We start from the raw sequence: 22,802 nt of genomic DNA, 5'->3' as shown, positions 1-22,802 counted from the left end.
CAACAGACTGAGCACATGCCAGCACAATTGAAACTGGTTTTCCTACTTGAACAAGGAATCGAAACTACAAGCAATGCAATGAAAGAGAAAGGAAAGAAGCCATATATTTTATGCAGGTGATGCCCCACAGCTAGTAAATACACTAACGAAAAAAGTGAAGCACCCAAGAGGAGGGGGAGGGGGCAGGGGAAATGAAATGAAGTTTCACAGTTTGAGGGAGTGCATAATATTGTTTCAGTGGTTACAATATCCAGCCATACTGAAAAAGAACTTTGTAGTATCAGTCCACTTGTCAATATGATGCTACACCACCTCATGGATGCACGTACAAGTCTGTTTGGAAAGGGTGTCATAAAGCTGTTGTTATCCTCTCCTGAGGCAAACTTGTCTGCAACGGTATTAACTGATCCTATCATGGGTACTGACACTGGGACAAAGTTGATTTCTGAGCTGGTTCCATATGTTATGTCGGTAACAGATCTGGGGATCTTGTTGACCATAGAAGTACAACATCACAAAGACATTTCATTCAGGCACGTTCCCATGTGTGGACAAGCATTATCCTGTTGAAATATTGTACCCCTATATTGTTGCATGAGAGGTATCACAAGAGAATGTCTGTGACGTACCACTGTGCTGTCTAGTTCTCTCAATCTATGTACCAACCATGACCTGAACACATACCACATGGCTCTCGATGCCATAATACTAAATTTAACACTCCTGTGCCTCTCCAAAACACTGGAAGAATGGGACCTCTCCCTAGGTTGCCAACATACCCGCCACCAATGGCCATCTGAGGTAGTGCAGGGCCACTCATCTGGGGTAGTGCAGAACCACAATTTATTGCTGAACACAGTGTAATTCAATTCATCAGCAGTCCACATTTCCAGGTCACAGCACCATTCCAATCACAATGGTTTGTGTTGTGGCATTAACGGCAGCCTACGCTTTGGATGGGAATTCCATATTTTGGCTTTGCTAGTCACAGAGCAATGGTATGGGATGACACAGAATGCTGCAGAGAGTCTGTTACTTATTAACTGACAGCAGGTACAGATGTGAAGGGGTTACGAGGTATTTAGTGCATGATACAGTGATCCTCCCTTGTGGTGATGAAACATTGTCAACTGTCACCTTCAAGACGAGTATGCCTGCCATCATGTTCCCATGCGGTCCAACGTCAGGCTGCCATCACATCCAAACGTTTTACAAACCTGAACACTGCAAAATTCAATTAGGCAGATAAATGGAAACCTGGAATGAGGCCACTTGCAAACTCTCTAATGTGCTGATAATACTGTTTCACCCCAGTACACACAATCTCTGTATCCTTCATCTTCAGACACCATATATACTCCAACAGACCCGGTAACAACATTAAACATAAACAATGCTATTGGACTATGGTGGCTGTTCCACTTGTCACAATGAATCACAACTCTAATAATTTACATATGTGCCAGAGTGTGTGTGTGTGTGGGGGGGGATTATGTGTGCATTTGTGAGTGGGTGAGCTCAGGCCTGTGTTTATGAGTGGGTTGGAGGTTTCTGTGTTGATTCACTACAACTTTCAACTTTGCCTAAGCCTGCTTAAGTAGGTTCATGTCATCAAACACTGAACGTTACTCCATTCTGTTGATTACTGCCTCCTGTGCAGGGTGGGCACAGTGTGCTACTGCACCATCATTGGGAGAAACATGCCTATCACTAAAATGTTAACTGTAGGGCTAGACAATAGGTTGAAGAATCCTATCCTGACACTAAACAGATTTCAAATTAATTTAAATACCAATAAGAGAAACCTGACGTTGGTACAGGATACGAAACCAATACATGACTCACCCACCTCCATGCTGAATCCTTGGGACAGCATGCACGAGACATGCACCAACACATGCCTCCATCAAATGCTTCTACAAATATCAGGTGCCAAAGAAATTTTGCATCTCGCCAGAGAAAAGAACTCAACAACACTGACCCAGTTTCCATTCTAGCCACTCCCTTCACACAGCATATACTTGGGGATTTGTTTTGTTGTTCACAGTGAACATCTAGATACCAAACTGACTGTGTGGAGATACTGTTGTATACTGACTGGATCTACACAACCCTTCCAGTTGCCTATGAAGGCAGTGCACATTTTATTGTTTTCTCCTTGGGTTACTTATGCAGTATAATATGTTGTAACCAGTTGATACTGCTAACTACAGATCAATAGAAAGCACATCATTAACATTTTGTGTGTCATAACAGTGGCTGAACATTCAAATGATGCCATTGTGGTGTTTACCAATTCGGTGGCCGGTTTCCTGTATTAACAACCCTTCTTGCTATAAAGTAACTATCTTCACACAGTCCAAACTTGAAATTATCCTTAGAGTTATGTTGACAGACAGAACCGTGCACAGAAGCCACATTGTCTTGTTCACAACTGGTGACACACCACAGTCTACTGAACAACACTGAGAATTCAGACTTACTTTTACCTCCAATAAACAAGTGGATGTTCCTACTGATTTCCCAGAGTGAAAAGAGTACTGAGAAAGAGGTCAAACAAACACAAACTATGCAAGCCATGAGGGTGCCGAAAAGATTTTTGGAGCAGTTTATTACTCATATAGTTGTATTACAGACATAACCACTCATGAAAGATCACACACCATCACAGGTACTATAGATTTATCACAACAGTCACAAATTGTGAACAGTGGGGCTCATTACAATCTAGGTCTCTTACTGGCATGAAGGATGAATTCCATACATGAAACATATACAAGTAGTTCACAAACATTGTTGTTAATGATGTATGATGATGACGACTGGTATGTTGGCCACTCAACTGCACAGTCATCAGCGCCCGTACAAAGTCCCAATTTTTACAAGGTCTAGTTCATTACACAGTGCAATCGAGCCACGGTCACAAATGATGATGATGATGATGATGATGATGATGATGATGATGATGATGATGATGACACAAACACCCAGTTCCCAAGTAAATCCCCAACCCGGCAGGGAATCGAACCCAGGACCCCGTGATCCAAAGGCAGCAACACTAGCCAGTAGACCACGAGCTGTGGAATGTTAATAATGTATGAAAAGAGATTTCCTTTCCCATTTCCTATGAATTGTTAATTTTTACAAGTAACACAAGAAAGAATATAAATTTCCACTCTACCCTGGCTCCATCTGTGAATGTTATAGGAAGAAACCTCAATGAATGTTACAAATACAAATACCCTTGAGATGAAGCTTATAAATATTAGCACAGTGCATAATTACACTAGTGTCTAAAAGTGTATTTCCAAGATTGAATGTCAGAAGAGTTATGTAGCAAGGTAAAATTAAATCATAATATAATATGGTATATAACAGTGTGCAAAATATTTACTAAGAAATGTTTTGAAACTGAAGATACACATTTTAAAAATGTAATAAAAATTAAATAACCTCTTCCACAATATCAAAATGGTTTAGAGGGGATATGGTCACACCCTGTTTCCATAAAAGCTTGGCAACAAATCACTATGCTCTCATTGTGGTTGTTCAAGAACTCTTAACATTCAATTTCTGATACAAAGCTGAGTCATGGAGCTCTGAAACAGCCCTTCATAGTGTTTTCAACAGGTTGAAATGTCTCCCTAATCCATCCTAGATGATCTCTACAAGATTAAGATGTGGTGATCGCATCACTGGCCAATTTGTGTGTTCGATAACTTCACCTGAAGGGTATTACATCCATTCGAGCAGATCAATGCTAAAAGGTATTATCACCCATGAAGAAGTCTTGATCAACTGAAAATCTATGACGTCGTGCATATGATTGCAATATCTTAGGGTGTTAGAACTATTACTACTACCATCAATGAAGGTGAGCAGCTCCACATGTCCATTAAACAAGATGCATCCACGCAGCAGGGCTCCACCACTTCCAAAAGAGTTTCTTTGGATGACGTTCCGTCATTACACCTGCTACCTCTTTTCTTCCAAACAAACATGAGAAGATAATTATTTTATAAACTAAGAAAGGATTGACCTGTAAAGATCAAAACCCTCCAGTCTTGATGATGCTATTTCCACACTGAATGGATTCTCTTCTGCAGTGCTCTGGATGGAACACATTCTGTTGGATTTCTGGCATACATAGCAATTGCACTGAAAATCTGATAAACAGTTTGTTCAGGAAACTGCAACACCTGAGTCAGCTGTAGACTCTTGCAGACACTGTTCACATCTTTGTGACATTACATTACAAATTAAATAAGAGATTACACTCTGCTTACAATGGAAGTGTAACCGTGACAAATATATTAGTGGTCAGACTCACCTTTCCTAAGCAGACTGGTAAAATCCTGATGGTCATTTACTGTGACTGCTTAATTTTCCTCTTTCTGATTATGTTCAATGTTTAAGACACTAGTGTAATTGTACATATACAGCAATGATCATACCAGAAGCTTTGGAAGACTTCGAAGAACATCATATTCACATAACATCATTGAAAGTGGCTGATACACAGTAGAAAGTGTGATCTATGAGGGTGTCACATTTATAGGACACAAGTAGCTTTGTGTGCTCTCAGAAGCAGCCATGCATGCTGAGAATCATAGAAATCAATTCAGATGACAACATACACTGAGAGAAGACCGTTGTATCTCTAACATCTACACCTGTCTCTAAATCATCATTCTACAGGTGGCTATGTGAAAAACTTGTGGTGAATGGATATTTCGCCATGAGGCACTTCCCCTTGAGAGAAGACAGAGGTGCTGGAGCATTTATACATGGTTCTCACAATCTCACTGAAGTTTTTTCTCAAAAATATATACGAGTGAAACATATTCACTAATACAAAACCAGAACGAAAAATGATCGGCACTATCCACAGTGAATCTAACATTTGTACAAGTGTGAATAACTTCTGGTGAATTGACACATCCTTAACCATAATCTTTATCGTGATATGATCTATGAGGCAGCTAACAAACCAAGAAGGACTATTAATGTACAAAAAGCACAGCCATAGTCTGAAAGAGGTTTAACAAAGAGCATCTGAAGTTGTGATGTACAGTTTGGGTTTCAATCCTATATCTTTCCTAACAAACAATTAAGGATGATAGGCTATGTTATGTGGACTCCTTTCATGCCACTTGCTCATCCAACATGGAGCCAAAGAGACATTAAAACTGAGAACAGTGAGCACCTCTCACACATGATGATTATAGTTTTTTAAAAATGGAACATGGTTAAAGCTGACACAGATGGTTCTTGAAGATGAAAACTCCATACCAGTTTTACATTAATTTCTCTGAAAAAATATTCACTGTCCAAGTAGAAGAATGTTAAGAAACTGCCCACAAATTGGCAGCATTGAACAAAAATCTTGGTTGCTAAAATTGCCATGGGTTACCAGTTGAGTAATTGTCATCTTGATCAACTTGGACAAGTTTCCTATTTGTGGCCTTGTGCAGAGTGAAATTTGCTGAAGAGCTTGCTATCAAAGAAATCTTAACTACCTATGAGTTACAGTTAACAGCAGCTACAGATAAAATAAATATCCATAATATGTTGAAGAATACTAATCTCCTAAATTAACTGATTTTAATGAGAGTCATACACTGAGAAACAAAAATATATTTTACTTAGAGAATCACAACATAGTAGGCCAGCAACAAAAGAAGAAGTTCACTTATGCTGGTACTAGCAGAATGTCATCTCTCCTAAATACGCTGCACACCTTTCCAAGAACAAAGCGAACAACACACACACACACACACACACACACACACACACACACACACACATAAGGGTGTGGTTACAAAGGGATCTCATTGTATAATGGGATCCTGCACGCTCATTTTAACAAACACAGAATATCATCTGAAATTTCAATGGAAAAAAAAACTGACCAGATTTCAGATTTCTAAAATCAGATATCACCATCATTAACTATCTGTTCTGTGGTTTTTCACACAGCTCTTATAAGATCTTATCCTATGTAACTGTGAAAAGAACTGGGAACAGTTGAGGTACTAGAAACCATAAGGATCCAAAGCACAGTACTGAGGTTTTGAAAAAATGTATGTTGGTGAAAATAAAATTTATAGACAAACCTCCACACTCAGTCTCAAGGGCCTAATCCATTTTTAAACCAAGTCTCACCATTCTGCTTTCCACGAAAAAATAATGAACCCACTTTGTTATAAACATTAAAGATTATATTTATTATTAATGTTAATTCGCAAAATTTCAAGATATAGGCTAGTAACACTATTGTCTTTTGATGTTCTAAGGTTTGTAAGTAATGTGAAATTACTCAAAAATTACAATAAAGAACAGATACCACATGCACGGCACAAACAATTATAAACTTATTCCAAAACTTCGTGGACCTCATTATCATCATTTTCATTAATCACACACTGTGGCTTGTGGTTCAGATAAAACTGCTGATACACTTCCGATTATCGATTAGTACTATTATGTACATGATGTGCTCACTAAATTATATTGTCAACCTTAGGACAACAATTGAGCAGCACAGAGCAACAAAAATTATGCTTTGTGCTTTGGGCCATTATGGAAAGGCATGGCTGAGAAATCAGTGAGACACCTTTTAGTCAACGTTCATATATGCAATGTGGACTACAGATACAGATTAGCTGGTTCACCATAAGATCAACAGACATCATCACGAGAATACACACATGCCACAGTATTGAAGTTGATGACAGTGAAGCTTTAACCACTTTTAATTCCCAGTCGTCAAATTCTTTTGTATCCACAACTACTGTCCTTTAAATGGTGTTCCGTTACAGAAGTATCATGTTGCAACATCTAATTTCGTTCTCAGTTGGGGTTATTTGATGCATAAATAGTCATATCATAGTTTTAACATGTACCATAGCAGTATTATCAAATATTTCATTGCATGGTATTTTCTGCCAATGATTGGCAGTTGAACATTTCTTTCTCCCTTGCATGACACTTCTAAGTTCACAATCCGTGATACAATCTTCTTTAGTGGTAAAAGTGTTCCGAACGGATGCTGAATTATGCTCAATGTATTTGGTCCACAAAGACTGCAGTTGTTTCACTTCCTCAGGCACAAATATTTCCAACTTCACAAAATAATCTTTTCCAGCATCAATAACATCTTTATTCAATGGAATTTCTTCCCTTAATAGCATTTTTTGAGGTTGCAATGATAAGAAAGTCACATGGTGACAAATCTGGAGAACTGGGATGGATAGAAACTCTTTCGAAGCACAGCTAATGTGTTTTTGCCACCACAATGGTCAATGTGGGAGTAAGCACATTGTCCTGGTGTAACAGCAATATTTTTTTGTACAGATATTGGTCCCTTCTGGTTAACTCACTACAAATATGGTCTAATAATGTTGCATAATAATAACCAGCCACTGTTTTAACCAGCATTGTCAATACACCTTCACATTACAGATGTGGTGGCGCATTCCTTGATGTTATGAAGAGCCAACACATCTCTACATCCTCCCATTTGACCCATTGAATATCTACAGTAGCAGTTTTCTTTCATTTATAACTCTGTATTTTGATTCAGACCAGTTAAGTGGCAATATAGTGCAATTCAATAATTAATTTCTTGTGACAAGCACCTGCAAATTTGGAATGCTGATTACAAGGCCACTCTTCAAGGCTAGCCCAGTCATAGCCGCCCCCCCCCCCCCCCACCCCATCTTTCATTTGCCATATAATCAATAAACAAATGTTTCTAGAATAGCAGGGCTTTCTCTCATAAACTGTATCCCGTATAAACAGATGAGAGCACAACCCCAAAGCAGACAGAGTGGATTAACATCTCAAAGCTGTAGAAAAGCTCAGAACAATTCTGTGTTCCTGCATTGAAGGTCTTGCAGTCCAAAGAGCACAGAAATGGGTATAAGGAGAACAATCTTAGTTTTAGAGGGAACTAGTTAAAACAACTAGCAATTCGGGTTAGTCATCATACATTATAGAATAAAGATAAGCTTCTAACTCACTATACCACGTAACGAAAGTGCATGTACAATACGACACTACAATATGTTGGTGTTGATACGCTGTATACCGTCTTGAAGACAGAACAGTTTTCCATCTGCAAGAGAGACTTTTCTCAAATGTCTTTACTTCCCACTCCAACTAAACATGCATTTTCCTATAAATTCTGTTTACACCAGATTTTTTTCAGTCTGGGAGACTGTCTTCTGCATGCAATAAGTGATATACTAGAGAAACCATGAGGAAAACCTAAATCTTGATGACTGGGCATCCTTCTAGATAAGACTGTAATGTGTTACCCACAGTAATTACTCAGTCGGTTGAAATGTAAGGGAAAAAGAGGACTGGAGAAGGAAGGAAGGAAGGAAGGAAGGAAGGAAGGAAGGAAGGGAGGAAAGGAGGGAAGGAGGGAGGGAGGGAGGGAGGGAGGGAGGGAGGTAGTCAAAGGGAAAAAATCAATCTGACCAGTCAGAAACACATACTTCAGTAATGTCAGTAATGCAATTTGTGGTATAGTTCCACTAGTACCATGTCCAATGGATACTTTGAATGTTTAGTGCATAAAAATATACATTTTGTTTCTGCTTCCTAGCTAATGACAGTAAATCAATAAAAATGAAATTGGATTTTTCTTTCAATATTGCAACCTGTATCATCACATAAATTCAGCTTCATGCTCAAGTAATATGCACACAGTGCATTTCATGAGTTATCATTATAGGGTCTGGCTACTGATTAAAGCAGAAAGTGAGTCTAGGCAAATCATTCTGAAGGTGTACTTTAAAATTGTTTTTTCTCTTGGTGCAGCAGTCAAATACACAGCTTCATAGGATTATTACTGTGTTCAACTATTCCGTTAACTTCAACTGAGAAGATCAGAAGACATCTCAAATTTGGCAAAACAAATCTATACACTCAATACATCACACTGGACTTACAATGCTTGCAAATGGACTTTGTTTCTCAGTGTTAAATTATGAGAATTATGTGCAGCCTCAGGCTCTTATAGCTGAGATATGAATGAATTCTCACCTTCCATTTCAGGATACATAGGAGGTAAGTGCTCATGCACATGAACTGGTCGTGTAACAACTTCCCTGCTCCCTGGTTTCAAAAAATTCAGATGAGAGTCTCGAGGAACAGGAAACTTTGGAATTTCACCATGACATGGTACAGATTCCACGTTTTTAATATAATCCTCCATATCCTGCAAATTTATTCCCATTTCTCGAAACGCAAGACCTAGGTCATCGAGATTAGGTTGTGTGTGTCCAACTGAAAATAAAACAACATAATAAACAAATATATTTATAAGAAATCTGTGACCTATAGTAAGAGCTAGTCAAAAAAATTTTAAGTGGCACAAAACAAAACATAAAAAACTTAAATGGCAAAGCAATAGCTAGCAGTTCCTGACATACTGACAGAGATGGTGATACATAAGGGGAAAAAATAAGTAAATAAAACTACAAGGGATTTGGTTGATCTGGAAACAACAGAGGAAAAAATCCTAACTGCTCATACTTCAGAGAGAAAGAGCAAGAAAATTGTAAAAATTTAGATAAATGTTTGAAATCTCTCATTTACTTGAATTATAAGGTGTGTTTTTGCAACATCCTATGCCTAACACGACACACATACCTATGGCACAATACAAAACTATCAACATATTTCTAGCCAACATACAAGTTCTTATATTCGAGCTTTGGACTCATTATTTCCTGAGAAACACAATAAAAAAAGTACTGAAAATGTTAGGACAGAGAGAGGTTCACAAAAGTATAGTAAGCTACAAATTAAATAGTTTACTAATATGATTTCTAATTGTGACAAAGTCAAGCAGGAGGAATGTGACCACATTGCAAATCAATAGGAGTAATGCACAAATCCCGTGCTGGTCACTAAATAAGGAGCCACCAGCTGCTAAACCAATGACTTTGACATGTTTCGGGTGGAACCAATCCTCAGATTATTACAAACATCTTTATGATCAGATATATAAAGATGGTATGTAATAGTCTGTAATGACACCTTTGTTTGTTATGTACTGTCTTTATATATCTGATCACCAAGATGTTCACGACAATCTGAGGATGGGTTGTACCAGAAAAGCATCATATAAAGTCATTGGTTTATCAGCTTGTGGCTTTTCACTAAGTGATCAATACAGCAATTGTGCAGTACTCCTATTGATTTAATGATATGAGAATCTTCATGGGGCTATTAAAAGAGGTAGCAGTCTAATATGTGTTAGCATTACATACACAGCTTTTTTTTAACACTGCTGAAGAAAATGGTTCTTTCATTACATTGTTTTTAATTCCAAATTGTCATTAACAATAAAATCACATCAACAGAAAAAATATTAATAAACTGTTACTTTTTCTGCAAGGACAATTTCTACATATTGCATGGTGCTATTCTGAACCTAGTTTTTCTTCAGTTCTCCACTAAAAGTTCAACTATTTTAGCGTCTGATTATTTTTAGTGGAATTTATCCAAAGAGAAGTAGAAGAATGTGAATAAATGCTCATAAATGAAACTCTTCAGGTTTATGACTTATATTACTATTAAATTTTAATGCAAATTCCTAAACTTCTTTTGTTCAGTGTATTTTGGTTAACAGATAAAATAACAGGTTCAAAGTGAGAGTAAGATATTGAATTACTGGTATCATTAAAACAACAAAAAACTAAAATTTGAGAGAGTATTTGCAAATATTTAGCAACAGGACCAATAAAAGGCTCTTCTTCAGAAGCTGCTTAGCATATATCCTAACTGAAAGTAAATTATATGGGTAACGATTAGCACCAGCAATTCTTTAAAAAGGCTGTTGCGATTTCAAAAATAAAACAAACACACACGTGATTACAGAAACAACTAATCACATAATCACATGTGATACATCACAATTTGTTTCATTTTAACAATTACCAGCGAAAACAAAGTGACATTAAAAAAAAGTTGTTAAACTGGTAATGACAGCAATAGTTGTTCTACTGATGTAAGTTTTGCAAGTATTTCATACTTAGTCTTAGTGATGTGTTTTAGAGTACAAGACGTAAAAAAATTTTGGTCATTAGCTTTGCAGTGTGACATTTTCTATTAGATGCTCTTTGTAATTCACAATGATCTCCAATAAATCTAGACTACCACATTCAAGTCCATCAAATTATCAGATCCAGATGATCTGAATGTAACAACTGCGAGCAAGACAGTACAATCACTGCTGGGTCATTCCAGGCCAAGTGACTTAGAGGTTCCCACATGACCACCACAGATTTTGATGAAATTTTGTCTGAATAATCACACATGTTCCCAATGAACACTAAGTTTCACGATCATACTTTCGGAGATATAGCCATTTGTTTGGTCCCACAGTGCAGCTACCAACAGTGCACATGCGAGTTTTTGGCAACTTTGAGACATAATATATCTGGTAATATTTTATTGAAATAAACAATACTACGTCATCTTGTACAAATTTCTGTGCTTTCTGAAGCAAAATAATAAATATTTCCTGTGTAATTTGCTTATGGATAATATGAAGCAAAGTTTGCCGAAGAAATAGAGGCTTGAAGAAACGAGGAGTTTAGCTTTTTATATCTCCGAAAATAACTGCAGGGTAAACCTAAAACTTTGAACATAACAACTTACCAATATCAGGCCTTAGAAAATAAAATTTATTCTCTTAACTCTTTCTATTAGTTTCGAAAACTGTCAAAAATGTCAATTTTTGGCCCACTTGAAAAAAAGTCTTCTGAAAACTTTTTTAAACCGTCTCCATTAGAAAGACTATGTTCTAAATCACCTAAAAATTATACCTGGTTTTGAAATGCATGCATAAAAGGCCCTAAAAAACAACAAAAAAAGTGGTGGTGTACTGAAAATAGGCCCATAATCTGTGGTACTCAAATTTGATGTCTTTTATTATGTTCCACAATTGTTTAGTACTCTCTCAGTAACACAGTAGCGTGAGGACCAGGACACGAGACGAAGTCCAAATAACTACAAAAACTTCATCGAACTGGTTGTAAACGTAGCAATTTAACTGTGAATTACCAAGGCCATGGATATCATGGTAGTAAAATTGTTGCTGTTAATTTTGCATAACAGCTGCACCACACATCGTATAAATAGCCATAGGTTTTACACACAGTCACATTGTGAAAATTGGTGAAGTTTTCAGCAGTCCTCCTGACATGTTTTTGGGTTGGATTCATATTATACACAATTATTATTATTGTCTTTTTATTGTGCAACATTACTGACGTTCTAGTTTAATTCTGATTTAAAGTATAGTGTAGGTTGTGGTAACAACATTCATGGTTAACGTGGAACATTAGGGTACACACAAAAAAATTGTATACATGTGTTGGTACTGTCCATGAAGGCTTAACCACTGCTGCTTCCTTTTAAAGTGAGAAAACCAGCATCCCCATCGCCAAGGGGGGGGCACCTGATAGCAGCCACAGGTGGCTTTCTTTACCACAGGTTCCCTAGCCTGATACGGGTTTCTTTGCACAGTATCCCAAGCTGATGACACATTATTATAAGTAAATTGAAGGTGGAGAGGACGGAGGAGGGGGGAGAAAGGAAAGGGAGGGAAAGGGATTAATGATGTCAGCTTCATCAACATATTACGTGAACTCAACAGCTACAAGTGAAAATATGTATCACGCTGGGATTCGAACCTAGGATCTCCTGATTACTAGGTAGGGGCATTAACCACTGCGCCATCTGGGACCCCGTGTTACCACAATTGCACGGACTATCTCGGCACGTATCATGGCCAACCCACACGCCCACTGAGCACCACCTACCCGCAGTCTCTAAAAAAAAATTGTTAAAATGGCTCTGAGCACTATGGGGCTTAACTTCTGAGGTCATCAGTCCCCTAGAACTTAGAACTACTTAAACCCAACTAACCAAAGGACATCACACACATCCATGCCCAAGGCAGGATTTGAACCTGCGACCGTAGCGGTCATGCGGTTCCAGACTGTAGCGCCTAGAACCGCTCGGCCACCCCGGCCAGCCCCGCAGTCTCTGTCCATTTCTGAGATTCCCATAGGAGGTCGGATGTACTTGTGCATCCGCATTGAAGAAGGTGAATTAATTGCTCATTGAGGTGAATAAATTAAATGGATGCATGGGTATGTTCTTTTGGTGTTAGAGGCCATAACTAGAAGGGGTCTCTTTTAGGCTCCTAAGCTTAAGTTTGCTTCCAGTTAACCATTTTTTCCCCCTCCAGGTTTCATTCATTTGTTGTAGAATGTCATAAGGAAAACTACATTGCTGCCCAGATGATGTCACTGATGGGAAGAAATTTTGATAAGATAGAACCCAAAAGCTACACTTTTCAAATCTGATTACCTCCAATTATTGGAGCCACAAGAAAGAGCGAATTATTTTCTTTATTGGATTCCTCATTCCATTTCATTTTTATAGAGAGTATTTTGTAGAGCTGAATGTCGTAGAAATGTCGAAAGACTACTTGCCTGCAGCTTTTCCTGACTCAAGTCTGTTTCCTAAAGATCAGGGCTTATGATATTATCTTCCACAGGGAGTACTAAACAACTGTACAACACAATATAATACGCCAGGTTTGAGTACCAGAGGAATATCGGCTCATTTTCAATGCACCTCTACCTTATTATTTTGTGGGGTCTTATACAAGTATGCTTGCATTGCAAAACCAAATATGGTTTTAGGGGGTTTAGAACACAGTCTTTCTAAGGGAAATGATTGAAAGAGTTTGCAGAAGACTATTTTGTAAAAGTGGTCCAAAAATAGCCATTTGTGGCATGTTTAGAAAAAAATTGACAAATTTTCCCTCATTTTGTAAACTATTGGAAAGCAATATGACAATGAGCTTTTATATTCTAAGACCATATATTGGTAAGTTATTACAATTTTTAGAGCATCCATCCCCCCCCTTTCCCCCTGACTTTGCTTCAAATTATCCATATGAAAATCGGTCAGGAAATCTATTTTTTTTTTATTTTGCTTATGAGAGTGCGAAAAGTTGTACAAGATGACCTAGTTTTGTTTCTTTCAAGAAAATATTGCCAAATATGTTATGTCTCTAAGTTTCCGAAAACTCAGGGGTGCACTGTTGATAGCTGCACTGCAGGGTCAAACAAATAATTGTATCTCTGCAAGCAGTAAATTGGTGAAAGTAAAACTTTACCAGTGTTCGTTGGGGACATGTATGAACGTTCACACAAAATTTCAGCAAAATCTGTGATGGTCATATGGGAACTTTTTCCATAGTTAGACCACTTGCCACTGCTGCTTTTATTGTTAACTTATGTTTAAAACTCTTTTTAGCACACAGTTTCCTTAATAATCATGATAATATGTAATTAGCAAAGTTATAATTTTTTTCAAACAGTTACATTTTGTGTCTATATTAAGAGTGTACTCAAATCTTCGTTGGATCCCCACATATAAAAATTATGTTACCAATTTTTAGAATTTATATATGCATAGCTGATGGCAATTTTTCTTTGGGTATCCTAAAGTTTGGTTCCATTCAATGTAGACATAAGCTGTGTGAAATTTGATCTCAGTGGGATAAGGGGTAGGGGTGTTCCTGGGCCTTCAAACTGGGTAAAAAGGAACCAATAACCATCTCAAAATATTTACCTCTATATCAAAAATGCATACATTGTTTAAAGCAGACAGGACAGTTACTTCAGTCTGCTTATCTAATTGCATTCTCATTTCAGAGATAACTTTGGTCAATTGACAAATGGGTCAATGACTCCAAGACAGGTAGAGAGAAAGCAGAGGGGACCCTAGCAATTCCTTTTTACAATCCAACCCCAACCACACTTGCTGTCCAGGAAATGATTATTCAGGAAAACTTGTGAATGTCAGCAAAGGAGATCAGAAACTGGATATCAAAATTAGGAGTCTTATCAGCAATGGAAGCAACTTACAAAAATATTGACATAGCTCGTGTTAATGCTTTGACTAACAAACACAAACACAAACACACACACACACACACACACACACACACACACACACACACACAAAATTCAAGCTTTCGCAACCCACGGTTGCTTCGTCAGGAAAGAGGGAAGATATATATTTCCCACGTGGAATGTTTCCCTCAACATTTTTTGATCGCTCAACAGTTGAAAGGATGCCCCAGGTTTGTGCATGAAATTGATCACATGTTATGAATGGCTTTTTCAGTCATATGCTAAAGCCTTAGTGTTTGTCAAAAAAGTACCAAATATGGACACTTTTAGAGCTAAATTAATGAAAATTTCATAGAAGGCCTCTTAGCCTTCCCAGGGATCAGATGTATGAGATCATTCCCAAATGTGTTTGTTAGGGAAGAGATGAACCGTTGAAAAACAGGTCCGATTCTATAGCAGGAAATCAACATTCACAGGTAGAGAAACATTTGGATTATGTCAGTGTGTCTCAAATTCTCCAATTTGTTCAATATAGTTTGGGCATAATCTCGTGGAGTAAATTTCTGTGCGCCAGGGACCATTACACAAAAGTGCTATTTATTATTTGAAAATGGTTCTTGCCTGCAGTTGTCCTGAACTGTCAACACAAGAAGAAAACACGATTTTTAATATTTGTATGGCATAAATACCATGAAGAATGGGAAAGCCGCTGGATTTGATGATATTTGCGTGGAACAGATTAAAAACTTCGGCCTTGGCCCCAGGGACTGGATACTTGGACTTTTTAACGTGTGCCGTGAAACCTTTCAAATCACGAAACTGTGAAGGAAGTCAAAAGTGGTGGCTCTCCTTAAACCCCAGAAGGACCCAGAGTCTCTGAAGAGCTATCAACCAATAACCCTTTTCTATCAGCTGTTTAAGCTCTATGAAAGATTGATCCTCAACAGAATAGAGAAGATCGTTGACTCGAAGCTAATTCCACACCAAGCAGGTTTTAGACCTGGAAAATCCTGTAGCAGCCAAATTTTGGCATTGACGGAACATATCGAGGATGAGTTTGAGTATAAACTAAACACCGGGCTGGCACTACTCCGCCTATGATACAGTATATCACCGGACTCTACTGCATAAAACCTATGAGACCCTGAAAGACTACCGCCTCGTCAAGATAATCGAATCCCTGCTCCAAAATAGACAGTTCTTCGTAATGCTTGAGGGGGAAAAAATAGTCGACGGCAGAATCAGAAAAATGGGCTCGCCCAAGGGAGCGTGTTGGCGCCAATCCTATTCAACATACGAGGGCTATCCACAAAGTACATTACGTTTTTGAACTAAAAATAAATAAAGTATTGGAATTTTTTTATTATATACAGATGAAAGCCACACTTAAATACTACTTTTCTACATAGCTGCCATTTAAATTAAGGTACTTACCGTAGCGATAGACGAGCTTGGAAATTCCTTCGTCGTAAAATTTGGCCGCCTCCGCCCTAAACCACGTGGTTACCTCTTTTGGGACAGAAAAGGTGTGATTTTTATGGATTTCCTGGAAAGAGGCACTACAATGAACTCTCAAAGGTATTGCCAAACTCTGCACAACCTCAGAAGAGCAATACAAAACAAGCGCAGGGGAAAGTTGGGCTCAAAGATCTTGCTGTTTCACGACAATGCCCGGGCCCACACAGCAAATGCCACTCGTGAAGTACTCGAATCTTTTAAGTGGGAGTTGTTTCCTCATCCGCCGTACAGTCCTGACCTGGCACCGAGTGACTTCCACTTATTCCCAGCAATGAAGAAGTGGTTGGCTATGCAGCGTTTTGATAACGACCCACAGCTCAAGAAGAGGTAACCACGTGGTTGAAGGCGCAGGCAGCCAAATTTTACGACAAAGGAGCTCGTCCATCGCTATGATAAGTGCCTTAATTTAAATGGCAACTATGTAGAAAAGTAGTATTTAAGTGTGGCTTTCACCTGTATATAATTAAAAAAATTCCAATACTTTATTTATTTTTAATTCCAAAACGTAATGTACTTTGTGGATAGCTATCGTATATAAAAATGACCAACCAACTCCAAACAAAACCAAAACTTTTGTATATGCAGACTACCTGGCAATAACAGTTCAAGGCAACAGGTTTGAAGCCATCGAGGAGAAACTAGAAACCGCCCTTTCTATAATGTCAACCTACTACAAAAAGAATTCTCTAAAACCCAAGCCCTCCAAAACTCAAGCGAGTGCATTTCATCTGAACTCGAGGCAGGCAAAGTACAGGCTCAATGTTACCTGGGATGGGACATTACTAGAACACACAGATACTCCCACCTACCTTGGCGTCGTGCTGGACACAACATTGACATACAAATATCATTGCGAAAAAACACGCAAAAATGTAGAAGCATGAAATTCCCTAATCAGAAAGCTGTACAATAGCAAATGGGGTGCCAAACCTACTGTGGTCAGAACTTCAGCCCAAGCTTTGTGCTTCTCAACTGCCGAATATGCCTGCCCGGTATGGTGCAGATCCGCCCACGCAAAAAAGATAGATATTAGCTTGAATGAAACACGCAGAATAGTGACAGGATGCATGAAACCAACCCCCGTAGAAAATCTTCACAGGGCCGCCGGTTTCACAAACCCTGACTCACGCAGGAAAGCCCATGAACATACCAAGAAGCTAAAACAAACCTTTGATGCCTGTCACTCAATATTTGGCCTATTGTGGCCCCAGCAGACACAAATCCAGACGCCGTTTCCTAAGTTGCGCCTTAGATGAGCCCCCCATCTACTATCCGCTAAGAGAGGACCCACCAAGCGCCGTTTCTGGTGATTGGAAAACCTGGAGAATGCTTTACCGCATCAGAATGGGGGTGGCTCCTGTGAAATCTTATCTGGTCAAATGGGGTTTGTTGGACGAAAATGACAACAAATGCAACTGCGGCACTTGACAGGACATGGAACGTCTTCTACAATGCCCTGCCTGCCCCCACAGATGCACCCTAGATGATCTATGGCTGGCTAAAGAAGAAGCATTGGACATTGCCCAATACTGGGCTAACAAATTGTAGTTTCCGGACACGAAAAAGTAAAGTATCAATGTTAAATAGAACTATTTGATGAAAGTAATAAAGTTAATGGTTGATCGGCTACTTTTGTAAATCATATTTATAATAAAAAATTAAACGAAATTTTATGTGGTTTTTCATTTTTTCCCAAATACAGGTGCCTAGGATCCACCTTCCCCTTTTTCTGTGGAGTCCAAATTACAAACAACTTATTTGTTTGTGCAATGGGCCCATGTTGGACAGTTGCTCAAAGAAAAAAAAAATCAAACTTGGAAAATAATATACAGTCTAGTGATTGTCAACACATGTATTTAATAACGGTCCAGATGGAAAATGTTGTCATTTATAAAATACTTAGGACTGTGAATGAGAGTAAACAGAAAAAGTGTTCTTCAACAGTTGACTGCATGCTACAAGTTGATTAACCACACAGAAATAAAATAGAAACCATTTCGAAATTATACCTATTTTCTCACACAATGTGTATAGTACTTGTTTTCAATGTCAAAATACACATTTAACATAGGCTACTCTTGTTTTACCATAGTATTTGTGTAATTATGTAGACTTAGAAATAAGACAAAAGAATGTATTGAAAATAATTAATACACACAAATTTATAAATAAGACAAAAATACCAATCAAAAATTCAGAAAACTTTTTTCCCCAAACAAGCTGCAAACTTGAAAAATCTTACACTATAGTCCTGAATAGGAAATATGTCTGAAATTTGATCGAAATTCGCTCACTCAATGTCATCCTTACTTTAGAATGTGTAACATCAACCACCAACCACCCACCACCTTCCATTTGGTTACAAATTTGACAAAATAACATTTTCCATTCGCAATAACATGAGCACTTATTTTCCCCATGCACTTCTGGACTATTTTAATACATTTGCTCTTGTAAAGGATGCATACCCATGACAACTATAGGCCAGGAAAAGTTAGGCCCATTGTCTCCATCTTCACTTTCCACCCATTCTAATAGCTGCTTCGCAACTTAAGTATTACTGCTCTTAATGATAACAGTATCAACCTTCTCTCATTTTATTTTTTTCCAAAACCTGTAACATGCAAGTCAAGTGTCTTTCTGTTCTCTTTTCTAGCCCAAGTTGACAGTTTCAACACCACCATATCCACAAAATTCTTAAACTAATAAAAGCAGTCATCAACCTGAAGATTGATTTGAACAACAGAGTGCTTTACAAGCCATGGTCCTATTGGAGGCAGTATTCCCCTGCCTTCACAGTACAAGGGATGTATAATGAAAGTGGACAGAAGAAGTAAATACAAAATGGAAGATTTTTTTTCTCACCACCACTCAAGAAACAAGCTCAATGCTGCTAAGTAAAGACAAGTAACAACAACTGTAATTTATTTTTTATTTTATGGGTAAAATGCACAATCTTGCCCTCTCTTATCATTACTACCAGATAATAAAGCTATTGAGAGGCTTAATAAAACTGGCAAAACTGTAGGCCAATGAACAGATCTTCACAGAATGTAAAATTCATAATTCTTTTTAGGGAATTAGCAAAGTAAACCTTGGATGAAGTATATATGAAAACTACTTAGGTGTTAAGTTCTCTAAATTCTTCATGAATTCAAATTCCTCAGTTCTTTGCAAAAGGACTGCACTAATACACAAAGCTCTTCCTAAAATAGTATCACAGATATAAAAAGATACATTAAAAGGTATTGCCTGCAGCAAAATTTCATCCAATGACAAAATAATCTACTCATATAATGCAGAAGAGTCATCCCATGTCACATCAACACAGTGATTTCAGCGTCCATCTCAGATTTTGATGAAACTTGGCAGAGAGACAACCTACACATAAAATAAGACAAATACTCAATTTTATTAAAATATGTCAACCCATTTTGAAAATATGGCAATGTGAAGTTGTAAAAAATTGCCAAAAAACATCCTACTGCCATAATTACAAATTGCTATAGCAACTCTCCTGATTAAGATAAAATGATAGGTCAGTTTTTATTCTGCAGCATTTTCCATTGGCTTTCCTATGATGTACATAACATGGGTTTGAGATGAAAATTGTTTTTCAAATTTAAATTTTTAATTTATCAAAAAGTGAATCTTTAATTTCCCGTGAGGGGTTTGATAGACCCCATCGGGCCCGTCCCCAGGTGGTGGATAGGGGAATGCTCTCTAGATACAGAGGGTACCGGGGGAAATAAAATATCCAGGGTGGACCAAAACTAGCACGGGCAGGAGAGGCTCACTCAGCTGCAGTGAAGACAACCCTCCTTGGGGTGGAGTACCCCAAAATCGAGACTCCTGGTCCTCCAGGTTGGGGGTTTTGCAGAGGGCTACCAACCCACTCATGTAAAAAACGAAACGGTCAGGATACTCAATGCCAGCCTTAGAAACAGGACAGGATTTACTGGAACAAAAACTGGCAAAGCTACAAGGATTTCTCTTTTGGATCATGGACCATTAGAGGCCTGTATCATCCTGGAACTGCCCAAATACTAGCAAACGAATTAAGAAAATATTGAGTGCAATTGGCAGCTCTCCAAGAAGTAAGATGGCAGGGAACAAATTCACTGAAAATAGCAGACGGGACAGTAATTTAAGGAGACTGCAGTCAGCGCCATGAATTTGAAACTGGTTTCTACATTCATAAATCAATAGATGACTCAGTAAGGGAGTTCAAGCATGTTAATAACCGTATATCATACGTAACTAGTCAGACGCAGTGATTAGACATTACATTTCTAAATGCACATGCACGCACAGAAGATAAGGATGACAACACAAAAGAAGAATTCTACAGCCAACTGGAACAAACGTACAACTTATTAAGTAGGCACAACGTGAAAGCTTGCACAGGATAGAGTAGCATGGAGAGCTACATCAAACCAGTCTCAGGACTGAAGACCGCAACAACAACAACAACAACAACAACGTGAAAATAGTGTTAGGAGATTTTAATGCCAAAGTAGGAAAGGAGGAAATCTACAAACCAACCATCAGAAATTTTAGCTTACACGAGGAAAGTTCAGAGAATGGGGTTTGACTTATAAACTTTGCAATGACAAATGGTCTCCTGATAAGCAGCACAAAATTTCAACATAAAGGCATTCATTTAGGAACGTCGATATCAACAGATGGAAAGGTAGTCAGTCAAATAGATCATGTAGCTATGCAGAAACAATTCCAAAACAGTATTAAAGATGTCAGAACTTTTAGGGGAGTGGATTGTGACACAGACCACATGTTAACAATATCAAAAATGAAAGTGAGATTCAAAAGGAAAGTAAATAGAAATAGAGAAGCAATTACAAGATATAACATAATAGAGAAGAAATTACAAGATACAACATAGGAAACCTGACGAAAGTAGATATAAAAGAAAATTTTACAAAAGAAATTAAAAGCAATCTAACAAAACCGAGACTGACCAATGCAGAACCACAGGATGTAGAAAGCAGATGGGGACACCTGAAGGGCTGTATTCAAGAAGCAACTTCCAAAATCATAGGTCAAAGAAAACAACCTAATAAAATCTGGCTTAACACAAAGTGTCAAGAAAAAGTGCTGGAAAGAAGTAATGTGAGGAATGCATCGATTAAAGAAAGGGACAATATGACATTGAAGGAAAGATACTATAAACTCCGCCAAGGAACAAAAAGAACCCTAAGACAAGAGAAAAGGGAGTACTAGAACAATATGATCAGAGAAGCAGAGGATGATTTCCAACATCACAGGACAAGGAAGATGTATCAAAATATAAAAAAAAATCATTTGGTAAATTCAAGAAAATGGAACAGTTTATAAAGGATCAGTATGGAAAAATAATGACCAACAAAAGTGACATACACAACAGATGGAAGACATACTTTTCACAACTTCTCAACTGCAATGAGCCACACTCTTACTTTAAATTGGAAGAACCTGATACAACTGATACAGCTGATACAGTTAAAACCCCATTTGTAAATGAAATACAGCAAGCAATAAAGAAATTAAAGAATAACAAGGCTTGTAGCGAGGACAAGATATATGCTGAGTTATTAAAGAATGGAGGCCCACAACTGGAATTAGAAATACAGGTGTTAATAGAAAGAATTTGGGAGACAGAAACCATTCCTGCAGATTGGAAAACTGCAATTGTATGCCCCATGTTTAAGAAGAATGATCCACTAATTTGTGATAACTACAGAGGAATTGCGTTACTGGATGTCACCTACAAAATCTTATCGATCTGACTATTAAACAGGCTGGTACCAATAACAGAAGAACTGATTGGGGATTACCAATACTGTTTCCACAGACACAGATCCACATTAGATCACTTATTCACCCTAAGACAAGTAACTGAGAAGACGTGGGAATTCAATGCAGATGTCCACATGTCCATAGATTTTAAAAAGGCCTATGATAGCATAAACTGACAGACACTCCTAAATATAAAGAAGGAATTTAAAATACCATCAAAATTAATCAGATTAGTTAAAATGTGTATAGATGAAACTTTATGTTGCATAAAGACGCCGGTAGGAGAAACTGAAGATTTTAATATGTACATTGGACTGAGACAAGGGGACACCATTTCACTTATTTTATTTAACCTTGTCCTAGAGAAGATTGATAGAGAATTTTCTAAAACCAGTCCACAAGGAATCCAGCTACAGGATGTGAACATTACAAGACTTGCCTATGCAGATGTGATAGCGCTAATAAGTAGTTCCAAAAGAGAATTAATCAGAATGATGCAAAATTACTACAAAATTGCTGAGAAAACAGAAT

General features: G+C 37.9%; 1 protein-coding gene across 5 annotated transcripts in view; it reads right to left on the bottom strand.

Annotated features, from left to right (window-relative positions):
• LOC126297480 (transcription initiation factor TFIID subunit 3) overlaps positions 1-22,802 on the bottom strand; it is a 310,461-nt gene that overhangs the window by 219,903 nt on the left and 67,756 nt on the right. For 4 of the 5 annotated variants that reach the window (XR_007552531.1, XM_049988354.1, XM_049988355.1 and 1 more), the window contains exon 2: positions 9,055-9,297. The exons of the other annotated variant lie outside the window; for it this stretch is intronic. Coding sequence is in view for 3 of the 4 variants with exons in the window: in XM_049988354.1 (XP_049844311.1) it covers positions 9,055-9,297 (243 nt within the window). In the remaining variant the exon portion in view is untranslated. The remainder of the gene's footprint in view (positions 1-9,054; positions 9,298-22,802) is intronic. 5 annotated transcript variants of the gene reach the window in all.

This window comes from Schistocerca gregaria, chromosome X (genome assembly GCF_023897955.1).
Source record: "Schistocerca gregaria isolate iqSchGreg1 chromosome X, iqSchGreg1.2, whole genome shotgun sequence".
NCBI classification, from domain to species: Eukaryota; Metazoa; Arthropoda; class Insecta; order Orthoptera; family Acrididae; genus Schistocerca; species Schistocerca gregaria.
This window is presented reverse-complemented; position numbering and strand designations above follow the sequence as displayed.